Here is a 26,879-nt window from a genome sequence, read left to right as displayed (position 1 = left end):
GAACTCTGCTAGGACACTGTCAATGAAACAGTTTTGATATATTCCTGCATAACTCTAGATGTATTTCTCAGAAGGAGCTCAAATCATGAAAGAAAAACCACATGAAATTTTGCTTTAACTGCTTTTTTCTCCAGGGGACACAGACTAGTGTTGGTCTCTGACAGCTTAAATTACTGTTACTATTGGAGAGTGGTTAGTGCTACTGGTTCCCTGAACAGAGGGCTATTTGCTCTCTTCTTTGACTTAAAGGAAAGACGCTGTAATTGAATATCAAGCACCAATGTTCAGCACAGCAGTCTTTCATAAATGGCAGATATAATACATTCTCAAATGTATCCTAAAGACCTATAAAACTAAAAAAAAGAAAAAAATAAACCAAATAACTTCTGCCTTTCCTGGGTAGTTGCATTATTAGAAACGTATATATACTATATTCAGTGCCTTCACAGGTCTTAACCTCATGCAGAGTTATTAAGAGTACCAAATGTCAAAACAACAGTACAAAAAGTACACAATACTCAAATGAAGAACAAAAGTGTCTAGCAATTAATTAATAATCATCTTTCAGGTAATCCTGTCTAGCTCAGAAAACATAAACATCAACAACCTTATATATACCATACTGTGATTGAATGCAACTCACCACTTGAATTTTATCAGTAAGATGAAAGAGAAAGAATGATGGGCATTAAATGTGAACAAGATCTATGAGTTTAGCATTCTTTATATCTGTCATATCAGAAATTTCAGGAGACCAAGCCATGATAAAAACCAACCCTTCTTCAAGAGGATGGTCAATTGACTAAAACTCCAAATAGGAGTATTGCTGTAACAGTGCTATAGCAGATCAAGTATTCTTATTTCCAAGGTTTCATGTTTGTGAACACTATATAATTCAAATCACCTTTGACATGAACTACATATCATTATGTGACTTGAGATCTTTTTAAGCATATATCTTATTATTATATTCCAGTACTCACTACTGGACATGACACATAAAAAATGCTTAATATTTGTTTTTGAATGGTTATAACCCTGCACCATTTAGACCAAATGTCCTAGGAGCTGGACCCTCTTACATCAGTATAGCTTTAGCTTCCATTTAATCTCCATTGGAATTTTAAAAGGATCAATATCAAACATTATGTTAAAAACTGAGTCCTTTATCCTGTTTCTCCCTCCACTCTCACTCCCAGATCTACATTTCCCTCTGTTTTGTTCATTTCAGTAAATAGCAACACTTCATTCTTTGAAGTTTTCTGGCCAAAAACTTAAGAATCATATTGATTCCTTTTACACACACACACACACACACACACACACACACACACACACACACATATACAAATTACTGTTAATCCATCAAGAAATCTCATAGATCCTGTCTTCTATCTGACAGCTGCCAGTCATCTCAATTGTACCACACTGGTTAGAACCACCTGATTTTTTTTAACAGCCTCCTAAATGAATTCCCTACTTTGACCTTCATCTCTATTGCCCTTTCCTCTCTATTCAACAAGATGGAGACACTGGATGCTTCCATCAGTGAGTCAGGTAATAAGACTCATTGATGGAAGCATCCAATGTCTCCCATTCAATAAAAGTAAAAACCAAAGTCTTTACAAAGATCTACAAGGTCCCAGAAATCTGTGCTTCTGTGGAAACATTTTCTATTCTCCCCTTCGTTCAGTTTACTCAACCCCAGTTGGCCTCCTTTGGCCCATGAATACGTCCAGCACATTCCAACCTCACAAACTTTGTACTTGATGTGTTCTTAGTCTGGAATACTCTTCCAAAAGACAGCTGTGTGATTTGATCCACTACCTTCCTTCACTACTTCATTCAAATGTCACCTCACAAAGCTTTTTTTTGAATCATCTCATCTAAAATTGCAAATATCATTTATCCAACTGACTCTATTACTTTCCCTGCATTATTTTTCCCCTTAACATTTACCTATATTAGATACTTTATTAGTATTTGTTTATCATCTGTGGCCTCTACTAGAAATTGCACTCCAAGAGAATAAGTTGTTTTATCTTCTGATCCCCAATGTATCCTCAGGTCCTATAAAGTTGCATCCTAGAATAGATGTACAATTAATATATGAACTGAATAAATGAATCTCTCTGTAATTATTCCTCTCTTCTGAAATGGCCTTAGATTATAAACTAAAAGTTGTATCATGCTCCCCAATCTTTGGGACTTTTTTGGCCACATAGCATGGCATGCAACATGCAGGAATGTGGGATCTTAGTTCCCTGACCAAGGATTGAATCCCTGCCCCTGCAGTGGAAGCAGAGTTTTAACCATGGGACTAGCAGGGAACACCCACTTTGGTTCATAAATCACCTGCTCTAAAATCTTGAGTAAGATATTTAAAAAAATAGAGCTGGAGAATGAGGAGGCTGTTAAACCACAATATCTTAAAATATGTGGATATATCAAGGTGTCAATATGACAAGGAAGGCAAAACTCTGCATGGAAATAAGAGGACTACAGAGTAAATCTGAGAGTCAAAAGATGCGGATTTAACCTTGTCAGTCTAATTTTGCAATTGTTATCTTGAAGAACTACCTACCCTTTACAGTATCAAAACCTCATACATCTAGAGATAAAATAACAGAGGATTCAGATTATTGTGTGGTAAGTAAGATACTATATGTGAAAGTAAACATGTACTATCATGTAAGAATCGAATCGCCAGTCTATGTCCGATGCAGGATACAGCATGCTTGGGGCTGGTGCACGGGGATGACCCAGAGAGATGCTATGGGGAGGGAGGTGGGAGCGGGGGGGGTTCATATTTGGGAATGCATGTACACCCATGGTGAATTCATGTCAATGTATGGCAAAACCAATACAGTATTGTAAAGTAAAATAAAGTAAAAATAAAAATTAAAAAAAAGGAAGTCAATATTTCTTTCTTCTTGGTTAATCTAAAAATATTCTTAAATTTTTTCATGCTTGAGAGCAACCTTCATTTAAAAGTCAAAAGTCTATACGAATAATACAGGGTAGAACAGAAAAATAATAACTGTAGCAAGAACAAATGTTAATGTTATTTTGCCTAAGGATATCAAACATTATTGCAACCAACTAATGAATTACCTAATTTCTTCTTATAACATTGTCAGTTTACTTTATATCATTAATAATATTTGCATTATTATAAATTAAGAGCAAAATATGTCCATAGCATATGAGGAGAGAGATTTTAACTTTAGAATCTGAATTCAACCTTTATTGCTATATGTTTGTGCTAAGTTGCTTCAGTCGTGTCCAACTCTTTGTGACCCTATGGACTGTAGCCTGCCAGGCTCCTCAGTTCATGGGATTCTCTAGGCAAGAATACTGGAGTCGGTTGCCATACCCTTCTCCAAGGGGTCTTTCCAGGTCAGGGATTGAACCTTCATCTTTTAAGTCTCCTGCATTGGCAGATGGGTTCTTTACCCCTAAGACCACTTGGGAAGCCCTTCATTACTATACAATTCTGTTTATGATATTTAAATAACAAAGCCCAAAGGTACTTAATTTCACCTCTATACATATTTTTTCAAGTACCATAAACTGCTTATGTACCAGTGTACCATAAACTGCTTGTTACTATGAAACATTTGGAAAATTCACAAAAAATAAAAATAAACAAAAAAATAAAAGAACTTCAAGGCAATTAACCTCTTAAAGATTATGAAAAACTATGCAGAATCATTATAAGCAGAATGATTCATCAGAATATACTTCCAAGAAATTCATTGACTCTTCCATTTTAGAAAGAAATTTTTATGAAAATAACACTTGCTTTTCCAGCTTTTTGTGAAGTTTATATTCACATATGAAATGCAGATATTTTGTAAAGGCTACAGAAAGTTTCTGATTTCCCTTTTATCTTCATCTCAGTGAATCTGCTTTGTGCTATCACTGTTGGGTTACTGAGTAATTCAAATACCACAAAAGAAATAAGTACTTCAACAAAGGAAAAAGATGGCTTAAAAAATGATGCTTCGTGAAACTCACTCTGTCAATATAAAACTCTTAAATAAACCAATAGGTATATTTAATGAAACAAAGCCCAAATTCATGGAATAGGGAAATGTGGATTTTGCCTCAGAATATAAAAATAACTCAGACCCTTATGTAAATTTTGATATTTCCAACTTTATTTTCCAAAAAGTAAGTCAGCAAATAAGATGGAGAAATAGATTTTGAAATGCTTTTCATTTTAATTTCATAAGTGTTTCCAGATGGGACACAAACTGTATGAATTAATTCTGAACCCCTCTGTATGTTTTCTCTTTTATATATTTTTAGAAAGCTGAATTTTCCAGACACTGCTTAAACAATTACCGTATAATAATTATTTGTTGGTCAGTAATTTTCAAGAATCTGTTTTACTTTCTGTATTAAAATGTATTATTTTAATGTTGAGTCAGATTTGCTAAGGTGTAATAACATGGTTTTTAAATTGCCTCTCAAACATATCTTGTTCTGAAGTAATTGTAATATAGCTAAAATGAGTTTGATTTTTTTATTCTTTGCCATTGTAGGAGGACTAGATTTGTTATTAATGTATCACATCAGCATAAGGCATTGTTCTGACTCAAGAATTTTACTGAAGCCAGTGTGGTTATGAAAGTCCTATTTTCTGATAAATGTGGTAAGAATTCTGTGAAATAAGTTTCTTGCATTGCTGTAACAGATCATCAAACACAAAGGTCACCCCACAAATACTTGGCAAAATAAAGGGCTCAATGGTTTGAGGAAAAAAGGATTTTCTTTGTGGAATAAGGTGAAGGTCAAAGTTGAGTAACAGTAAAAAGAATGATTAGGCTGCATTTCTTATGCTTTTATGTAAATTAACCAAAATAACACAGCAGTAATTTCCAAATTTATATCAAATTGAAAAAAAATCAATCAAATATTTTCAGACTTTAATTGCCGAGACAAACACTGGCAAGTAAGAGCACACAAAAACATATATCCAACTGTCTTCAGAGTTCAACAGAACTTATTCAGAATACCTCTTTGGTTTTAGAAGCACAGCATTGTATGCCTAACTTATGTAAGATTTCCTTGATTTGAATTATTATTATTTTATAAATTTCATCACATTTGGTGAGCCAAATTCACAACTACATTAATGAAGGAAACAGAAAAAAAAATAGTAGGAGATGTGGAAGCTAAGTATCATACAGTAGCTGAGAATTTAATGGGGATATAGGTTTTTAAAAAGTATAGTTGATTAAAAAAAACTGGCCAATTAGAATATTTTTAAGTAAATGATGCAATCAAGCAATATATAAGAAAAAGATTTTAGAGCAGTGGGGTGAGGGTAAGAAATGAAGTGAGGTAGAGAGAAAATTTCATCTTTAACATTTCTGACAGTGATGATAATGATGGTGATAACTAATGATGACGATAATGATAGCTGACACACAACTTTCAAAATACCAGATTCTTCTAGAAGTGCTAATTTATTTTACTAGGGTAGTCACTTAGTCCTATAAAACAATATGACATTATATTATTATTACTTCCAATTTACAGATGAATAAACTGGAGCACAGAGAATTAATTTACCCAAGATTATTCAACTAGTAATGTGGCAGATACAGCATCAATGGCAGAGTGACTACCTATCCAGGTTTGCTCAGGAATGTCCTAGTTTTAGCAATCAAATTTGGTATCCTGGGAAAATGTTCTCCAAGACAACGAAACTATTCCAGAGATCAGAGATAGGTTCAGTTTGAAAGAAAAATATAAAATCCATACAACTGTTTAGAAAATAGAGGCTGAAGGCAACACTGTTTTTCAGTATCAAATGTCTGTGGCATTGACTATTCACTTTCCTTAGTGACTCCTGCTGTTCTTCCCCCGACTGTTGATGTTGGAAACCCCGATTTGCAGTTCCTAGTATAGAGTCAAACATGATTGCATCATTCTGACTGATGAAACCTAAGTATGCCACTTTAGTGTCTTGTGATCCTCAATTCCTCTTTGACTTAAATGTTTGGATTAATTGTACTTTGTATCAAGACTGCTAGATTAATTTTTAACATTGTTAGTACTGGGACAATGTTTCTAAGAGTTCACTGATGAAACTGAGAACAGCTATAATATAATGACAATACGGAAAAAGAATGCTAAACAACTATGCTATATTAAAAATACATGAAATTAGATTATAGAGGTAACAAAAACAAAGCATACTGCACAAAATGCTGAATTTAATTTGTGACCAGGCATAAGTGTGAATGCATGTATAGAGGCTGAATCTCACAAACCTAAAATGAGACAAGAATGTTTTTGTAAGATTAAAAAGCTATTCTTTTTTTCAATCTCCCCTCAAATGGTACCAATGTTCAGTTGAAATTAACGATGGGATAAGCTTGAGTATTCCAAAAGAGTAAATATGCATTAATGCTTTGTTTCCTTGATTTGTCTGTACACCTGAGTAAAGGTGCATTTTTCCTGATGTACTTTCCCAGATTCAGAGGTTGCAAATGAAATGTCCTATGGGTAGACAAAAGGGGAAATTTTGATAACCAATGTTTTGCTTCCTTATAGTGTAGAGCTGATTCTGTCAGATCTTACTAATGACAAAAAAGTGATGTGTTTAATCTCAGAAACAAAATAATGTGTCCCCTAGGTCTTATATATTTCAATTTGAAAAATGAAGTTTCATTTGTCTTCTTACTTTCCATGAAGATTTTGATTAAACTTCAGAAGACACAAAAGACTGTTACTATCTTGTCCAGACATAAAATAGACTTTGCTTATCTATCTGCATACTTGATAGACATTGCAAATGTAAATTCTGGAAAATGTCATTCAGCCTATAAACTCTTTACAAAAGAAAATGAACAGCTCTTACCCACTTAATGTCCTGTACACCTTGTAGAAAAGGCTTCTAAAAAGGGATGTGATTTGCTTACTTGTTATAATGAGGATTCATAATGAAATTATTTGGTCACTTTTCAGTTTCCTCAAAGTGTGTAGAAGTACTTAATGAGCCTTTTCACTTTCTAAAAATAGAAGGAAACAGTCTCCTTGAGACATGTGCCTTCAGGATGACTATTACTGCGGCCAGCCATAGACAAGATGCTATAATACTGACTTTCATAAAATCCTATTTTCAAAGCATGGAGCAAGAAAAATGTCTTTCTCTAAATTTTATATATATGACAGATGACAATGGAGAAAAATATTACAATATGACACATTTATATGTTTTTCCAAAACTGTTTGATGAGCTCTGAAGGCGGCTATGAGGAATCTGGTAAAAGATACTCTATCTTATTCTACCCAAGTTGTGTGAACTTCTGTGTAGGTTAGAAAAAAAAAATTACAGAGAAAAACATTGCTTATTTTGGGATTTAAGAATGTTTACAAAAAAAATCTCACCAGAAAAGAGCAGTTATGTTAAATAGAACTTTTTGATTTCTATATTAAAACTAAAACTTTATTGGATTCCAATTTTTATTTCATAATTTATTAAAGTGCTTTAAAGCCATTATCTCTGATAGTGTTTTATCTTATGCTGACATTCGAGGTGCTTGAAAATGGTTCTAAATCATGAATATTTTGGACATGGAAAGACTATATGATGAATTCAGAGATGCAAAGGAATAAATTAAAAAACAGCTGGTTTACCAAAACAAGCCTGTACATATAAAGTGAATGGGAATTTTTGGAGAGCTGGGAACTAATACCCACAAGTCTAAAAACGTACTAAGCAAAGTGATTAAGTAAAGTCCTAAGGATTCTTTGCTGAAAAGTTTTGTTGAGCAGATATTTATTTTGATGCCATCATATTGTATTGACATTAAGAATCAATGTAATCTGGCTTCATAAGATGAAAACTACAGGTTAGAGTGAATTTTACTATACACTATATTCATTTTTAACACTATCAAAAAAAGGATAAAGACTACAAAGAGAAAAAAAAGTCATAGTTATTTTTATTAAACATATATCACATCTGTTTATTTTGTTGTACTAACTTATTTAATTCTCACATTTATAAAATGTGTAATAATATAGCCTAAAAATTTTAATATACAGTAAAGATTTTTGCTGTGTCAGAGGACAGAAAGAAGCATTTAAAAATATAATTATAGGTTTTCACAATATTAGCACTACTACTAATTAGTATTAAATACTAACTGTAACTTTTAAGTAGTAACTGTAACTTTTAGGTAGTAATGAACCGTGAACTCCCTGATGTTCAAGCTGGTTTCAGAAAAGGCAGAGGAACCAGAGATCAAATTGCCAACATCCGCTGGATCATGGAAGAAGGAAGAGAGTTCCAGAAACACATCTATTTCTGCTTTACTGACTATGCCAAAGCCTTTGACTGTGTGGATCACAGTAAACTCTGGAAAATTCTGAAAGAGATGGGAATACCAGACCACCTAACCTGCCTCTTGAGAAATCTGTACGCAGGTCAGGAAGCAACAGTTAGAACTGGACACGAAACAACAGACTGGTTCCAAATAGGAAAAGGAGTACATCAAGGCTGTATATTGTCACCCTGCTTATTTAACTTCTATGCAGAGTACATCATGAGAAATGCTGGACTGGAAGAAACACAAGCTGGAATCAAGATTGCCGGGAGAAATATCCATAACCTCAGATAGGCAGATGACACCACCCTTATGGCAGAAAGTGAAGAGGAGATAAAAAGCCTCTTGATGAGTGAAAGAGGAGAGTGAAAAAGCTGGCTTAAAGCTCAACATTCAGAAAACGAAGAGCATGACATCTGGTCCCATCACTTCATGGGAAATAGATGGGGAAACAGTAGGAACAGTGTCAGACTTTATTTTTTAGGGCTCCAAAATCAATGCAGATGGTGACTGGAGCCATGAAATTAAAAGACGCTTACTCCTTGGAAGAAAAGTTATGACCAACCTAGATAGTATATTCAAAAACAGAGACATTACTTTGCCGACTAAGGTCCATCTAGTCAAGGCTATGGTTTTTCCTGTGGTCATGCATGGATGTGAGAGTTGGACTGTGAAGAAAGCTGAGTGCCAAAGAATTGATGCGTTTGAACTGTGGTGTTGGAGAAGACTCTTGAGGGTCCCTTGGACTGCAAGGAGATCCAACCAGTCCATTCTGAAGGAGATTAGCCCTGGGATTTCTTTGGAAGGAATGATGCTAAAGCTGAAGCTCCAGTACTCTGGCCACCTCATGCGAAGAGTTGACTCATTGGAAAAGACTCTGATGCTGGGAGAGATTGGGGGCAGGAGGAGAAGGGGACAAGAGAGGATGAGATAGCTGGATGGCATCATGGACTCGATGGATGTGAGTCTGAGTGAACTCCAGGAGATGGTGATGGTCAGGGAGGCCTGGCGTGCTGCGATTCATGGGGTCACAAAGTGTCGGACACGACTGAGCGACTAAACTGAACTGAACACAATTACAGAACAATTATACCAAAGAAACTCTTATACTGTTAAGAAAGTTCTAGGACCCACAACAAATTTCCCAATCTGAAGATCTGGCAAAGGGACTGAGAATCCCCTGGGAATTTGACTTTGGAGGCCAGTGGGATTTGGTCACAAAACTTCCAGAGGACTGGGGAAACACTCTTGGAGGACACAAACAAACCTTGTGTGCCCCAGGCATCAGTATAAAGGAGTAGTGTCTCCACAAGAGACTGAGGCAGACTAACTTGTGAGTGCCCAGGAGTCGCCGGTGGAGGCAAGTGTCCACAGTGGCCTGCTATAGGGTCGGGGCACTGAATAAAAAGGTGCATGATGCACAAGTCGTTTTGAAGTAGATCACCATTACCGTCATTACCCCTAACATAGTTTGGGTTCAGGACAAAAAGCAAGGAGGGAACACAGTCCTGGTCATCAACAGAAAACTGGATTAAAGATTTACATCAGAACAAGACCCAGTTTCCCCCACAGTCAGTCTCTCTCATCAGGAAGCTACCATAGCCTCTTATCCTTATTTATCAGAGGGCGGACAGAATGAAAGTACATTCACAGAAAACTAACCAAACTGATCACAAGGACCATAACCTTGTCTAGCCCAATGCAACTAGAAGCCTTGCCATGTGGGGCCACCCAAGATGGACAGATCACGGTGGAGAGTTCTGATAAAACGTGGTCCACTGGAGAAGAGAATGGCAAATCACTTCAATATTCTTGCCTTGAGAACCCCATGTACAGTATAAAAAGGTAAAAAGATAGGACACTGAAAGATGAACTCCCCAGGTTGGTAGGTGCCCAATATGTTATTGGAGAAGAATGGAGAAATAACTTGAGAAAGAATGAAGAGATGGAACCAAAGTCAAAACAACGCCCAGCTATGGATATGATTGGTCATGTAAATAAAGTCCAAGACAATAAAGAACAATATTACATAAGAACCCAGAGTGTTAGATCCATGAATCAAGGTAAATAGGAAGTGTTCAAACAGGAGATGGCAAGAGTCGACATCGGCATTTTAGGAATCAGTGAATTAAAATGGACCAGAATGGGTGAAATTAATTCACATAACCTTTGTATCTACTACTGACATCAAGAATCCCTTAGGAGAAATGGAGTAGCCCTCATAGTCAACAAAAGAGTCCAAAACTGCAGTACTTGGGTGCAATCTCAAAAATGACAGAATGATCTCTGTTTGTTTCCAAGGCAAACCATTCAATATCACAGTAATCCAAGTCTATGCCCCAACCACTGTTCTGAAGAAGTTTAACTTGAATGGTTCTATGAAGACGTACAAGACCTTATAGAATTAACGCCAAAGAAAGACATGTCCTTTTCATCAGAGAGGACTGGAATGCACAGGAAGGAAGTCAAGAGAAACCTGCAGTAATAGTCAAATTTGGCCTTGGAGTACAAAATGAAGCAGGGCAAAGGCTAATAGAGTTTTGCCAAGAGAACACACTGGTCATAGCAAACACCCTCTTCCAACAACACAAGAGACAACTGTACACATGGATGTCACCAGATGCTCAATTCTGAAATCAGATTGATTATATTCTGCAGCCGAAGATGGAGAAGCTATACAGTCAGCAAAAACAGGACCAGGAGCTGATGTGGCTCAGATCATGAACTCCTTATTGCCAAATTCAGACTTAAATTGAAGAAAGTAGATAAAACCACTAGACGATTCAGGTATGACCTAAAACAAATCCTTTATGATTATACAGTGGATGTGACAAATAAATTCATGAGATTAATCTGATATAGTGCCTGAAGAAGTATGGATGGAGATTTGTGATATTGTACAGGAGGTGCCAATCAAGAACATCCCCCCAAAAAATAGAAATGCAAAAAGTCAAAATGGAGGTCTGAGGAAGCCTTACAAATAACTGAGAAAAGAAGAGAAGCCAAAGGCAAAGTAAAAAGGAAAGAAATACCTGTTTGAATGCAGAGTTCCACAGAATAGTAAGGAGAGATAAGAAAGCCTTCCTCAGTGATCAATGTAAAGAAATAGAGGAAAATAATAAAATGGGGAAGACTAGAGACCTCTTCAAGAAAATTAAAGATACCAAGGAAACTTTTAATGCAAAGATAGGCATAATAAAGGACAGAAATGGTATGGACCTAAGAGAAGCAGAAGATATTAAGAAGAGGAGGCAAGAATACACAGAAGAACTGTACAAAAAACACCTTAAGGACCCAGAAGAGAAGGGCACGACATAGGATGAGATGGTTGGATGGCATCATTGACTCGATGGACACGAGCAAGTTTGAGCAAGTTCCGGGAGTTGGTGGTGGACAAGGAAGCCTGGGTGCTGCAGTCTGTGGGGTCGCAAAGAGTTGGACATGACTGAGTGACTGTACTGAAGTGAAGACATGGAAGCAACATAAAAGTCTACTGACAGAAGAATGAATAAAGAAGATATAGTTTACACAATGGAAAATTATTCAGACATAAAAAAGAAGGAAATAGTGATATTTCTCCTCCCACCTTCAATCTTTCCCAGCACAAGGGTCTTTTTAAATGAGTCAGTTCTTCACATCAGGTGGCCAAAATATTGGAGTTTTAGCTTCAGTATCAGTCCTTCCAATGATTATTCAGGACTGACTTCCTTTAGGATGGACTGGTTGGATCTACTTGTTGTCCAAACGACTCTCAAAATTCTTCTCCAACACCACAGTTCAAAAGCATCAATTCTTCAGTGCTCAGCTTTCTTTATAGTCCAACTTTTCATTATAGTCATACATGACTACTGGAAACGCCATAGCTTTAACTAGACAGACCTTTGTTGGCAAAGTCATGTCTCTGCTTTTTAATATGCCGTCTAGGCTAGTCATAACTTTTCTTCCAAGGAGCAAGTGTCTTTTCATCATTTGGTTTATCTTAAAAATCATCTCACACATGAAGAAGAAATTCAATCAATGAAAGGATTATGTATACTTAGTACTAACTTATGATTGTAGTTAAAATTGAATTTGGTGGTGCTGACATTGTAGGAATTCACAATGTCCACATCACCATTTTGAAGCACTGGGAAGTTTTGGGCAGTTATGTTGATATTTGCTATAAATCTATTTATAACTTGACAATTTCATTGTAAAAAAAAATAATCTGTCACTTTGAACAGTGATGCAAAGCACTGGTCTAAACGTCTTTCTTTCATGTACCAGTAAAGGACTATTTATTAGAAACTCAATTAAATATTGGAGTCTTGATAGTTAGCTACTCCTAGGATCAAAAGCTCAAAGGTTTTGAGGGCACTTGAGTATATAGTAAATTAAAAATTTATATTTTCAGAAATCTTTATAATTCTCAACATGATTTTAATAGATTTTGCTGTTCAATCACTAATTTAACCCTGAAACAATGTTAGAAAATAATTTTATTACCCTCATTTACCTGATTAATAATGGGTACAGTGAGTTCAGATAATGTGTTGTAGAAGAAAAGGCAATTACTTCAAGAGCTGGAATTAGGACACTAAGTTTCCTAAATTTTCTTATCCTAACTTCCCTTCAGATTATAAAACAAGGAAATAAATTATGATGACAATACCTATTATGGTACTATGGATCAAATAATACAATGTAAGTAGACATTAAAGAAATTATATCAATTCCTACTATCACTGGCCTCTCTGAGGCCTGAAGTCCTTATCAAATCTCTACTTTTTGCAATCTCCTTAAACTTTATTACTTATTTTTCTTATAAAGTATTTCTCACTAGAATTGCAGATGCAGCTCCGGCTGCTATTTTTAGACATGTTTATCTACCGAAGACAATCAAGAACCTGAAAAGTTTAAGGGTAAGGATTCAGGATGTGTTAGAAGATTGCAAGTGGTGTTTTTTTGTTTTTTTGTTTTTGCTTAAAAATGCTACCATGTCTCAAAAATAAAACAAAGAGGAAGAACGCAACTAATACTGACTAAAATAATATAAAATTTACTTAAAATACACACCATAAAAAGTTGAACCTTATTTCATGCTACCTCAACTCTGTCACTCATTTTGCTTAAAGTTATGGCATTTCATCTTCTTTGATTTCTTAAGGTCAAATTAAGGCTTTCCCCTACCTGGAGGAGGAAATGGCAACCCACTGTGGTATTCTTGCCAGGAAAATTCCATAGACAGAGGAAGCTGGCCAACTATTTTTCATGGGGTCGCAAAAAGTCAGACTTGACTGAACGACACCACGCCCACCATGTGTTTCTACAGCATTCTCTAACACAACAATAAGACATTTCTCATAAGACACTATACTGATTATTTATCTGTATTACTAATTAAATCAGAAATGTTGTCCATCCCTAAAAGAGTACTTATATACTTGAGGGACAAATGAAGGGTGGGATAAAGTGATTACAATGAAATAAATTGAGATTGATAAAACTAACTTTTCTTCCATGTTTCTCTTAATTAAAAACTTAAATGTTCCCATACAATGTAACTTTAACAAGGTGATCAAACTTAGTGACTCCTATAAGTGGCTTCCTTTTGCAGTGGGAGTGAAAGTGTTAGCCGCTCATTTGCGCCTGACTCTGCAGTCCCATAGACTGTAGCCCACCAGGCTCCTCTGTCCATGGAATTCTCCAGGCAAGAATCCTGGAGCGAGCTGCCATGCCCTTCTCCAAGGGATCTTCTCCACCCAGAGACTGAACTTAGGCCTCCAGCATTGTAGGCAGATTCTTCATTGTGTGAGCTACACAATGGGAAGGATAGAGCATCTCCTACAAGGTATTATTTTGCCCAGAAAATTTAACCTGGATTTAATTATGAGGAAACAATCAGAAAGATTGAGATTGTGAAACATTCTATAGGACAAATAACCTGAACTCTGCAACATATCATTTTCATGAAAGACAAAAATAGGTAGAGTTACATCTAAAGAAGAGCAAAAAAATGTCACAACTAAAGATAATGTGTGATGTTTGAGTAGGTCCTAAGTGGAAACACAATGGCTATAAAGCAATTTATCAGGATAATTAGAACACCTGTGTATGAATTATACAGTAGATGATAATACTGAGTCAAAATTAAATTTCTTGTGTGTTTTAATGGTAGAGACTTTTCCTGAAACACATTTGCTGCAAGATTTAGGAATTAAATATTATAAAATCAGCTATTTACTCTCAGGGAGTCAAATAATACAATATATATGTTATATACATACAGAGAAAAGTATAAGTCAAATGTGTCAAAAATTTAAATGTAATTCCAAATAAGGAGTATGAGTGTTTACCACTGTTTCATCTTTTTCTATTAAAGTTCTATAAAGAGTATAAAATATAAGTAATGAAAAAAAATTTTTTTTCCACTCTAACTACACTGTTCTTGTAGTTCACATCAGAATTACCCCAGTTCAGGATTTTGTTCTTGTCCCTTCTGCCTAGAAGAGTCTTTCCCTAGATGATCTGTAAGACTGATTCTCATTTCTTTCAGGTTTCTGTTCAAAATACTGAGCTTAGGGTCTAGCAGAGGAGGCAGACAATAAAATAGCATACTAGCAAATAAATAGTTTCAGATTTTAATAAATCTATGAAGGAAACATATTACTATGAAATTGATTGATAAGAAAATCCAATAATAGTTCTTGGTTCTAAGAGTAAGAGGTTGTCAAAATTTTTGATATAGTATTTAAGATTATTCAATAAAATTTTACATTTTTGAAACCATTTTGTATTCATAGAATTTTACATAATTGGAGGGTATTTATGAGTTATCTACTTTTATTTTTTTCCTCTGAATAAATACATCAATTAAAGTATTATATACTTTTGTTGTTCAGTCTCTAAGTCATGTCTGACTCTGTGATATCATGAACTGCAGCATGCCAGGCTTTTCAGTCCTTCACTATCTCCCTGAGTATACTCAAACTCATGTCCATTGAGTCAGTGATGCCATCGAACTATCTCAGCCTCTGCCACCCCCTTCTCCTCTTGTCCTCAATCTTTCCCAACATCATGGTCTTTTCCAATGAGTCAGCTCTTCACATCAGATGGCCAAACCACTGGAGCGTCAGCTTCAGCATCAGTCCTCCCAGTGAATATTCAGGGCAGATTTCCTTTAGGAATGACTGGTTTGATCTTGGTGTCCAAGGGACTCTCAAGAGTCTTCTCCAACACCACAGTTCAAAAACATCTATTCTTCGATGCTCAGCCTTCTTTATGGTCTAACTTTCACATACATACATGATTACTGGAAAGATCACAGCTTTGACTAGATGGACCTTTGTCCACAAAGTGATGTTTCTGATTTTTAATACATTGTCTAGGTTTGTCATAGCTCTTTTTCCAGGAGGAAGCATCTTTAATTTCATGGCTGCAGTCACCATCCACATTGATTTTGGAGCCCAAGAACAGTTATGAGTTTTAATCTCTACCTTCACCTCAAACCCATTACAGTACAGATGACGATAAATAAAATGAGAATTAAAAAAACTGGGGATGAAAGTGTACAACCTTTATCAACAAACATTAAACATTCCATTTTTCACTAATAAAATCATCTCTTAAACTCTTAACTTTTCTTTTGGACTTTAAAAATAAAATTACTCTTTTTGAAAAGCGAGTACTTTCCTTCATGTTCCACTGCAGAACCCTGCAGTATACTTCCTTCTAACCTAGAAAGTCTAGTAATAAAATATCTGACACACAGAATCCATGGTATGAAGTTAAAAATTTCAAAATTGTTTGAAATTGTTCAAATTGTTTTAAATCAGTATTAAATTAAAAAAGAAATACAAAGTATTTAAACAGAAAAATAATACCTATACTTGGACTGGGGTAATGTTGAAGTAGAAGCAATAGGATATACTAAACTAAAAAGAAAAGAGAGGGCAAAAGAGAGATGCAAGCATCAAACTAAGGAAAATGAAGTCTTTTAAACATAATAAAAATCAACATCAAGCTGAACTGACAGGAATGATCATGGGGACTTTTTAAATTCTCTCCCCCCCCCAATTATCATTTGAATAGAGGAAAAAGCTATCAGTGATTTCTAAAGCATTTGTTACTGTGTTCTCAAAAACCACAGTAGAAATGTTAGTCAATTAGTTTGAAACTTATGACCCTGCAAACTAAAATACTCCTCCAAAACAGATTGTTCACAAAGAGAATTACCAGTAGGAGAAGAGACAGACATTTGAATTTAGTGTATTCAACATTTTACTGAACAGCAGACAAATCTGCACATGATTCCAATAATGAAAAGTTTTTTAAAACGCCATACATACTACCACAGTTTGGTATAAAACTGTATTATATAAACTTTCATAATGGAAAGAGAAGAAAATCTAAAAGAGAAGAAAATCAAATGTTTCCATAGACAAGAGAAGCAGAGAAAACTCAAAAGTAGTTAACCAGCTGTGTAGGACTGAGCAGGACCCTGTGGGGCTCCCAGGTAAAAAAGTCTTTCCATGTTCCCTGTTTCTCTTACAAACAGTCTACACTCAGCCTCCATGCTCTTCCCTGAGTTCCAAACAACAGATTCAAACAGTTGCTAATAAGAAAAGAGAGGAGATGAAGAGACAAGGAAGGAGCAGTCAAGAAATAATAGTGGAGCCTTGGGAAAGGGTTCTGGTTCCTCCTTAAGGCATATACATAACAATGTCTTTGAGTTCTGTACAGAACCAAAACCCCCAACAAATGAAAGTTGTTAACTTAATGAAGCCTCCTTCATTGCAGACAGAAGGTCACAGAAGAACCTCAAAAACCACAGAAGCTCATCCAAAGACCACCTGATGCCAGATGACCTCTGGATTGAAGGAATGCAGGCCCCGCATGCACCCTGATCCTTATCAGCAACCCTGCCTACAAACTCTAAGACTCCTCACAACAGCCCCTCAGGTGGGGATGCATAATTTTGAGGGCATTAACCTGCAGTAGACCCCTTTACTTGCTAAAGCAATGTTCTTTCCTAAATCACCCAAAATTCTGCATCTGAGATTCAATTTATAAGAAAAGGAGTATGTCAAGGCTGTATATTGTCACCCTGCTATTTAACTTATATACAGAGTACATCATGAGAAATGCTGGACTGGAAGAAACATAAGCTGGAATCAAGATTGCCGGGAGAAATCTCAATGACCTCAGATATGCAGACGATACCACCTTTATGGCACAAAGTGAAGAGGAGCTAAAAAACCTCTTGATGAAAGTGAAAGAGGAGAGTGAAAAAGTTGGCTTAAAGCTCAACATTTAGATAAATAAGATCTTGGCATCCAGTCCCATCACTTCATGGGAAATAGATGGGGAAACAGTGGAAACAGTGTCAGACTTTATTTTGGGGGGCTCCAAAATCACTGCAGATGGTGACTGCAGCCATGAAATTAAAAGATGCTTACTCCTTGGAAGAAAAGTTATGACCAACCTAGACAGTACATTCAAAAGCAGAGACATTACTTTGCCAACTAAGGTCCATCTAGTCAAGGCTATGGTTTTTCCAGTGGTCATGTATGGATGTGAGAGTTGGACTGTGAAGAAGGCTGAGGGCTGAAGAATTGATGCTTTTGAACTGTGGTGTTGGAGAAGACTCTTGAGAGTCCCTTGGACTGCAAGGAGATCCAACCAGTCCATTCTGAAGGAGATCAGCCCTGGGATTTCTTTGGAAGGAATGATGCTAAAGCTGAAGCTCCAGTACTTTGGCCACCTCATGCGAAGAGTTGACTCATTGGAAAAGACTCTGATGCTGGGAGGGATTGGGGGCAGGAGGAGAAGGGGACGACCAAGGATGAGATGGATGGATGGCATCACTGACTCGATGGATGTGAGTCTGAGTGAACTCCGGGAGATGGTGATGGACAGGTAGGCCTGGTGTGCTACGATTCATGGGGTTGCAAAGAGTCAGACATGACTGAGTAACTGAACTGAACTGGTGCACAGAGGCAGGTTTTCAGTAATATTGTCACTTCATGTGTGTGAGCGCTAAGTCACTTCAGTTGTGTCTGACTATTGCGACCCTATGGACTCCTCAGACCGTGGGATTCTCCAGGCAAGAATGCTGGAGTGGGTTACCATGGCTTCCTCCAGGTGATCTTCCCAACCCAGGGATTGAACCCATGGTTCTTATGTCTCCTCCACTGGCAGGTGGGTTCTTTACCATTAGCATCACCGGGGAAGACCTATTGTCACTTTAGTGCATCCCTTTCCTTCAAAAATCAGTCTTAATGCTTCTCTCCCTTGATAAACTGCAAACTAGCTGAGGCCAGTGATCTCCTTTCTCTTACTTCCCACAATATTTTGTGGGGATGGGTTATTCCAGAGCTTTTGGAAAGACAGAATAACCATTTACTAAGAAAGAAAAGACTGATAGGAAAACACCAAAAGTGTTGTTCTGGAATTGTGACACTGATTAGAAGTCTAGATGGATATATCAAGTTAACTATTGAATTTAGGAGTCTGGAGTTAAGAAATGGGGATAGAATCTGGGGATCATGAGATGATGGTTACAGCATACCACCATATGAGATCAACTACAGAGAAATGGATAGTGCCTGGAGTACATCTAGGATTATAGTCCTGGTCAGGGCAACAACAAGAGGCTGTGGAGACGGGGAGGCACCAGCAAAGGAAGCTCAAAAGGACCAGTTGCTGAGGTAGGAAAGAGATAAGAGAGAATAGTGTACCCAAGGCAAAGTGTTCCAAGAATGTGGTTGATGCAAGTTTTACACAGGTTACCTTCCTAAATTCATCCCATTTATCCTTCAGTGCAGGTCACTTTTTTGATAAGTCCTCTCTGAGCAGTTCTGCCTTAGATGAAGCCCTTCTGTGTCCTAAATCACAGTGTAGGTATCAATTATAAGGCTTATCACAATTATGACTGAAGCTTTATTTCTCTGCCCTTTCCTTCCCCTCAAAAATGTAAGCATCATGAATGACCTAAGTTCCACTGGAATGCTAGAATCTTGTGGTATCTCTGGCAGGTCAGAAGGAATGAGTTACATTTATTGAGAACCTATTGTATAACACATCAATATCTTTACTTAGGTGCTTGAAAAATATTCTTTAAAAGAAAGAAGGAAGTACTGAATGAATTGCAGGGATAACACAGATGGTAGAAAAGAGCAACTCAGTACATCGGTAGAGCCCTGGAGTGAAGATACATCAGGGCACCACAGATTAATAGCAACAGCATCTAGACTCAGCTAATTCTTCTTGCTCTTTCCAAGCTCATCAAGCAAAATTCTCCAATGTAATTTTGTTTTCTTTATAGATTTTCCTGTGGAATTAGAAACTGATAACTAGACAATGTAAATATCTATTCTAACTGGCTACTGTATATCTCACTGTGCATGAATAAACTAGCCTTCATTTCTAGACATTAGTCTAATGTAAGTTTGGTTGCTGTGTTTCCTTTCGGACTTTCAGGGATGATCATTCTGCTTGCTTCTCATTTTTCAAGTGTCAAATTCATGTTGCATGATCAAGATGGGAATGACTCTCATAGCTGCAAGAGATTGTGATAGAAGAAATCAAGGGCATACTTTGTTACTGACTGCTGAAGGAAAATACTGATTTCCATTTATTTTATCTCTTTTTGACACAAAAGAATGGTCACAGTCAAGATTCTTGTGTAATGGACTGAGTAGAGATTGTTGCAATGGACTGAGCAAAAAATTGCATTTTCTTGTTCCTTGAAATATGATCCATTTTCCTGTGTTTGAATTTATACCCTAAGCTGAAAAGAGAGAATCTTAGAGTCATAAGAACACATTCCGGGTTTAAATCTAATATTTGTTAGTGTAGCCAATCTTGCTTAGCTTATCAATCTGTGAAGTTCTGACAAAATACTGTTTGTAGTCCTTAAAAGACCAAATTTGATTGTGTTGACACAGCTAAGGTAATTTATTAGCTGCTGATTGGGCTTGGATTTGGTTTTCCTCTAAGATACCTTTACCATTTTTAACTTCAAAAGAGCCAAAGAAAATTTTGGATAAAATTATTGGATCGATGATATCAGGTAGATAAAATCTTTGCCATGGTTTTTATGTTTTAAGATGTATTGGAGAATGAATGATACTTCCTCTATTTTTATTGACATCAGGAAGATGAGAAGAGAATTCACAATCATAATTCCTTGTTACAACCTATCTATCAATCCCTTTGTATTTTTATATCCTAACTATATCTGAAATCTAAATACTCATCCTGCCTTCCATGATAACCAGTCACCTAGAGAGAGACTGATGCATCCAAGTTAGCCATGTTTATGATTTTGGAAACAATCTATTACCTGAATATTTCCTTAGAATTGTGTCTTCTGAATGTGCAGAACCATTATTACAATGTGTTTAATGGCTATTTTCCCAATACTTATTTTGAAAGTATTTGATCTCATGTATGGCTCCTTAGTCTTCAGCCTAACAGATTCTAGCTTCCTAACCCCATTGCTGTGACCTGTAGCGCTGAGGTCCTATCTTGTCCAGATCATGAGGATATGGTCTGACATTTATTCATACAAAATAAAAGCAGGGAATAACAGGGGAAGTTTTATCAGCAAAATTTTATTTCATATCAGATTTCAAGATTATGGACTATATTGATAATAGAAAAAAAATTGTTCTTTGAATCATCCACTATGGTATGGGTTGAACATCAGAGAGTTCTTGAATAGAATTACTACAAAAGCTAGAATACTCTCCAAGATAGGTGCAGAGGTAAGACTTTTTATAGTTAGTGTCTTAACTGTATGCTAAGGAATTTTATCGTACGCTATACATCTTACCTTAACTTCCACATGTGCCATCAGTACTGCAAAATTGGTTAGGTGGTTACAAGAGCATGTAGTATGTGTCTTATTTGTTGTCAGGAGCCGACAGCCTTGGGTTGACCAGTAACCTGTCATTGTGCGCTTGGAATAGCTCCAAAATGAACAGTTAGGATTGAAGTTTTCCTCAGACTGCTACAGAAAAAAAAAAATCAGTAAAGCCAATAACTACTTTATGATCATGCAAATTAAGTAGGCATTTTATTTACATCTAACAAAACTTCATACTATGTTCCAGTATTTCTGGAGATGTCTACCGATGTTTTCATATTAAGTGGGGCTTATCAATTCTAAATAAAGTTGAATATATGAATATATGTTATTTATGCCCCTTGATTACGGGAGAATTCATTTTAAAATAATATTAAAGGGATACTAGTATTATCTCAGAATCACATCAATTAATATATCCTACAAAGCAAAGAATTGCTGTATACAATAAACTTCTGAGATGATAAAAGTGAAAGTGAAAGAAAAATGAAAGTGAAAATTGCTCAGTCTTGTTCGATTCTGTGCTACACCATGGACTGTAGCCCACCAGACTTCTCTGTCCATGAAATTCTTCAGGCAAAGATACTTAATATTCTAAGAACCATGGGCTGCCATTCCGTTCTACAGGGGATCTTCTCAACCTCAGGATCAAACCTGGAAATCTTGCATTGCAGGCAGATTTTTTACCATCTGAGCCACCAGGAAAGCCTCTCTGAGATAACAGTCTTTAAAATTTTTTGTTCAATTTACACTACAATCTTTGTATATGCATAAAATTATATCTACACACAAAGGGCATAATTACTTGTAATGTCAGATGTGTAGTTATGCCCAGTTCCACTGAACATATTGGTAGTTATTTTTAATTACAGGGAAGTATTTATAAATCCATCTATGAATACTTTTACCTAATTGCTACTTTTGAACTGTGGTGTTGGAGAGATTCTTGAGAGTCCCTTGGGCTGCAGAGAGATCAAACCAGTCAATGCTAAAGGAAATCAGTCCTGAATATTCATTGGAAGGACTGACACTGAAGCTGAAGCTCCAATTCTTTGGCCACCTGATTCGAAGAACTGACTCAATGGAAAATACCCTAATGCTGGGAATGATTGAGGGCAGGAAAAGAAGGGGGCAACAGTGGATGAGATGATTGGATGAAATCACTGATTTGATGGACATGAGTTTGAGCAAGCTCCAGGAGTTGGTGATGGACAGAGAAGCCTGGCATGTTGCAAGTCCATAAGGTTGCAAAGAGTCAGACACAACTGAGTGACTGAACTGAACTGAATTGATATACATATACAAGAATTACTCTCTTCCCTCACTTTGGGGAAAAAAGTCGCTATTTCATAGAAAATGAATTTCTATATGTCAAATAATATGGACAATGAAAGGAAATTAATATACTTCATAATTATAACAAATATAATGTGGATAAACATTTTCTTACCTTGATGTGTTTAACAGTGAACACCACAGGATCAGCCAAATAAACCTTATTACTGAACTCTTTGTTTATGGCTGCTGTAATAACTGGAGAATTGACGATAACAGAATGATTGGTGGACATGGCCTCTGTTCCTAACTTCATGCTGGCATTCTCCGTGGACAAATAAGGACCCAAGTTGTTATAAAGGACAAAGGCCACTCTGATCTCTCCTAAAATAAGTACATATATATTGGGAAGAAACTAATTAGCTTGTGCATCCATTTTAGACTAGGTGTTTCTAATTAGATTATAATCAAATTTATATATTATATATTCACAACAAAATTCAAACATTCATTTCAACCAAAGTGCCAGCCATTCATGAGGAAAGGAGAGTCTAATGATATGAAAATAACTACATATCAGTACTAAAGAAACAAACAAACAAATAAAAAACCTCAATCCCTATCTCATTCAAATCAAAGAAAGTCTGGAACAAAATATCAGATATCTATGTGATCTTTGGGAAAGCAAAGATTCTTTGGATAGGACCTAAAAGCCACTAATTATAAAAGAAAAAGATGGCAAACTAAATTTTATCAAAATTGAAAATCTGTGTCTACCAAAATACAATATTAAGAAAATTAAGAAGAGAGCCACTAACTAGGAAATATAAATGCATATGATTTATAAATACATAAAGCATTTTTTCTACTCAAGAAATAATTTCATACTAAAATGGAAAAACAAAATTATTATAAAGTATTATTACACTTTATTATAGATATATAAAAAGCTAATAGATACAAGAAAAACTGTCAACATTATTCATAATTAGGGAAGTAAAAATCAAAATAATATTGAGATAGCATTTCATACCCACTAGAATCTCCACAACTCACACTACAAAAGACTAGCCACACTAATGTTGGTAAAAGTATGGAACAAATGAACCTCTGCATACTATTGGTGGGAGTTCAACTACTTGGAAAAATATTTGGCAATTTTTTACAAAGTTAAACGTATATCTACCCTTGCTAGATACATGGAAACATATATTCACAAAGAAAGAAAATGTTGTATAAGCATGTTTATAACTACCTTATTCACAAAAGTCCAAAAATAGAAACAACTCAAAGTATATCAATTGGAGAATAAATAAATTATGGCTTATTAAAATAATAGAATTACTATATATCAATAAAGAACAAACTAATGATAGATGGAGCATCATGACTGAATCCACAAAATATTATACAGAATTAAAGAATACAGATGGAAAGAATACACACTTTATTATTCCAGTTACACGAAGTCTAAGAACAGACAAAATTTGTAATTAGAAATATTAATGAGAATAAAGCAGTTCATCAGTTTGGGAGATGGGGTGAGAAAACCAGAAAGAGACATCAGGACATTTTCTGGGTTGTTGTTCAGTTGATAAATCATGTCCAACTTTTTGCGATCCCATGGACTACAGCATGCCAGGTTCCATGTCCTTCACTATCTCCTGAAGTCTGCTCAAATCCATGTCCATTGACTTGGTGATGCTCTCTAACAGCCTCTTTCTTTGGCACCCCTTCTGCTTTTGAATTCAGTCTTTTCCAGAATCAGAGTCTTTTCTAGTGAGTCAGCTCTTCGTGTAAGTTGGCCAAAGTATTAGAGCTTCAGCTTCAGCTTCAGCATCAGTCCTTTAAATGTATATTCAGGGTTGATTTCCTTTAGGATTGACTGGTTTGATCTTCTTGCAGTCCGAAGGACTTCTCCAGCACCATGATTCAAAAATATCAATTCTTTGGCATTTAGCCTTTTTAATAGTCCAACTTTCACATTTGTACATGATTACTGGAAAAAACATAGCTTTGACTATATGGACTTTCATCTGCAAAGTGATGTCTCTGATGTCTAGCTTTGTCATCGCTTGCCTTCCAAGGAGTAAGCACCTTTTAATTTCATGGCTGCAGTCACTATCTGCAGTGATTTTGGAGCAAAAGAAATTAAAGTCTGTAACTGCTTGTAGTTTCTCCTTCTATTTGCCATGAAGTGATGAGACCACATGCCATGATCTTAGTTTTTTAATGCTGAGTTTCAAACCAGTTTTTTCATTCTCCTCTTTCACCCTCATCAAGAAATTCTTAGGTCCTCCTCAATTTCTGCCATTAGAGTGGTGGTATCTGCATATCTGAGGTTGTTGATATTTCTCCTGGCAATCTTAATTCCAGTTTATGATTCATCTAGTCCAATATTTCACATGATATATTCTACACAGAAGTTAAATAAGCACAGCAACAATATACAGACTTGTTGTACTCCTTTCCCAATTCTGAAGTAATCTGTTGCTCCATGTCCAGTTCTAACTGTTGCTACTTTCAGTTCAGTTAAGTGCAGTCATTCAGTCAGGTCCAGCTCTTTGCGACCCCACTGACGGCAGCACGTCTGGCCTCCCTGTCCATCACAAATTCCTGGAGTTTACTCAAACTCATGTCCATTGAGTCAGTGATGCCATCCAACCATCACATTCTCTGCCGTCCCCTTCTCCTCCAGCCTTTAATCTTTCCCAGCATCAGGATCTTTTCAAATGAGTCAGCTCTTTGCATCAGGTGGCCAAATTATTGGAGTTTCAGCTTCAACATTAGTCCTTTCAGTGAACATTCAGGACTGATTTCCTTTAGGATGGACTGGCTGGATCTCCTTGCAGCCCAAGGAACTCTCAAGAATCTTCAACACCACAGTTCAAAAGTATCAATTCTGTGGCCCTCAGATTTCTTTATAGTCCAACTCTCATATCCATACATGACTACTGAGACCATAGCCTTGACTAGATGGACCTTCGTTGGCAAAGTAATGTCTCTGCTTTTTAATACACTGTTTAGGTTGGTCACAACTTTTCTTCCAAGGAGTAAGCGTCTTTTAATTTCATAGCTGCAGTCACTATCTGCAGTGATTTTGGAACCCCAAAAATAAAGTCTGCCACTGTTTCCCCATCTATTTGCCATGAAGTGATGGGACTGAAAGTCATGATCTTACTTTTCTGATGCTGAGCTTTAAGCCAACTTTTTCACTCTTTTCTTTCACTTTTATCAAGAGGCTCTTTAGTTCTTCTTCACTTTCTGCCATAATGGTGGTGTCATCTGCATATCTGAGGTTATTGATATTTCTCCTGGAAATCTTCATTCCAGCTTGGGTTTCATTCAGCCCAGAATTTCTCATGATGTATTTTCCATATAAGTTAAATAAGCAGGGTGACAATATATAGTCTCGACATATTCCTTTCCCGATTTAGAACCAGTCTGTTGTCCCATGTCCAGTTCTAACTATTACTTTCTGACCTGCATACAGATTAAGAGGCAGGTCAGGTGGTCTGGTATTCCCATCTCTTTCAGAATTTTCCAGTTGATTATGATCCACACAGTCAAATGCTTTGGCATAGTCAATAAAGCAGGTATAGATGTTTTTCTGGAACTCTCTTGCTTTTTCGATGATCCAATGGATGTTGACAATTTGATTTCTGGTTCCTTTGCCTTTTCTAAAACCAGCTTGAACATCAAGAAGTTCACAGTTCACTATTGTTGAAGCCTGGCTTGGAGAATTTTGAGCATTACTTTACCAGCATGTGAGATGAGTGCAATTAAGAGATAGTTTGAGCATTCTTTGGCATTACCTTTCTTTGGGATTGGAATGAAAAGTGGCCTTTTCCAGTCCTGTGGCCACTGCTGAGTTTTCCAAATTTGCTGGCATATTGAGTGCAGCACTTTCACAGCATCATTTTTTAGGATTTGATATAGCTCAACTGTAATTCCATCACCTCAACTAGCTTTTTTCATACTAATGCTTCCTAAGGCCTACTTAACTTTACATTCCAAGATGACTGGCTCTAGGTGAGTGGTCACACCATCATGATTATCTGGGTTGTGATGAATTTTTTTGTATAGTTCTTCTGTGTATTCTTGCCACTTCTTCTTAATATCTTCTGCTTCTGTTAGGTCCATACCATTTCTGTCCTTTATCGAGCCCATCTTTGCATGAAATATTTCCTTGGCATCCCTAATTTTCTTGAAGAGATCTCTAGTATTTCCATTCTATTGTTTTCCTCTATTTCTTTGTACTGATCACTGAGGAAGGCTTTCTTATCTCTTCTTGCTATTCTTTAGAACTCTGCATTCAAATGGGTATATTTTTCCTTTTCTCCTTTGCTTTTCGCTTCTCTTCTTTTCTTAGCTACATGTAAGGCCCTCCCCACATAGCCATTTTG

The 26,879-nt window shown here is 36.3% G+C and overlaps 1 protein-coding gene across 12 annotated transcripts in view; it reads right to left on the bottom strand.

Annotated features, from left to right (window-relative positions):
* ADGRL3 (adhesion G protein-coupled receptor L3) overlaps nt 1-26,879 on the bottom strand; it is a 936,369-nt gene that overhangs the window by 108,342 nt on the left and 801,148 nt on the right. For 10 of the 12 annotated variants that reach the window (XM_070292434.1, XM_069593110.1, XM_069593112.1 and 7 more), the window contains 2 exons: nt 22,649-22,857; nt 21,166-21,342 (listed from right to left, as the gene is read on the bottom strand). In XM_070292434.1, the coding sequence (XP_070148535.1) occupies nt 21,166-21,342; nt 22,649-22,857 (386 nt within the window). The remainder of the gene's footprint in view (nt 1-21,165; nt 21,343-22,648; nt 22,858-26,879) is intronic. The other 2 variants (XM_069593111.1, XM_069593114.1) reach the window with 1 other exon arrangement.

Source organism: Ovis canadensis, chromosome 6 (assembly GCF_042477335.2).
Source record: "Ovis canadensis isolate MfBH-ARS-UI-01 breed Bighorn chromosome 6, ARS-UI_OviCan_v2, whole genome shotgun sequence".
Classification (NCBI taxonomy): domain Eukaryota; kingdom Metazoa; phylum Chordata; class Mammalia; order Artiodactyla; family Bovidae; genus Ovis; species Ovis canadensis.
Note: the sequence above shows the minus strand (reverse complement) of the source record. Positions and strands in the feature narration are given on the sequence as shown.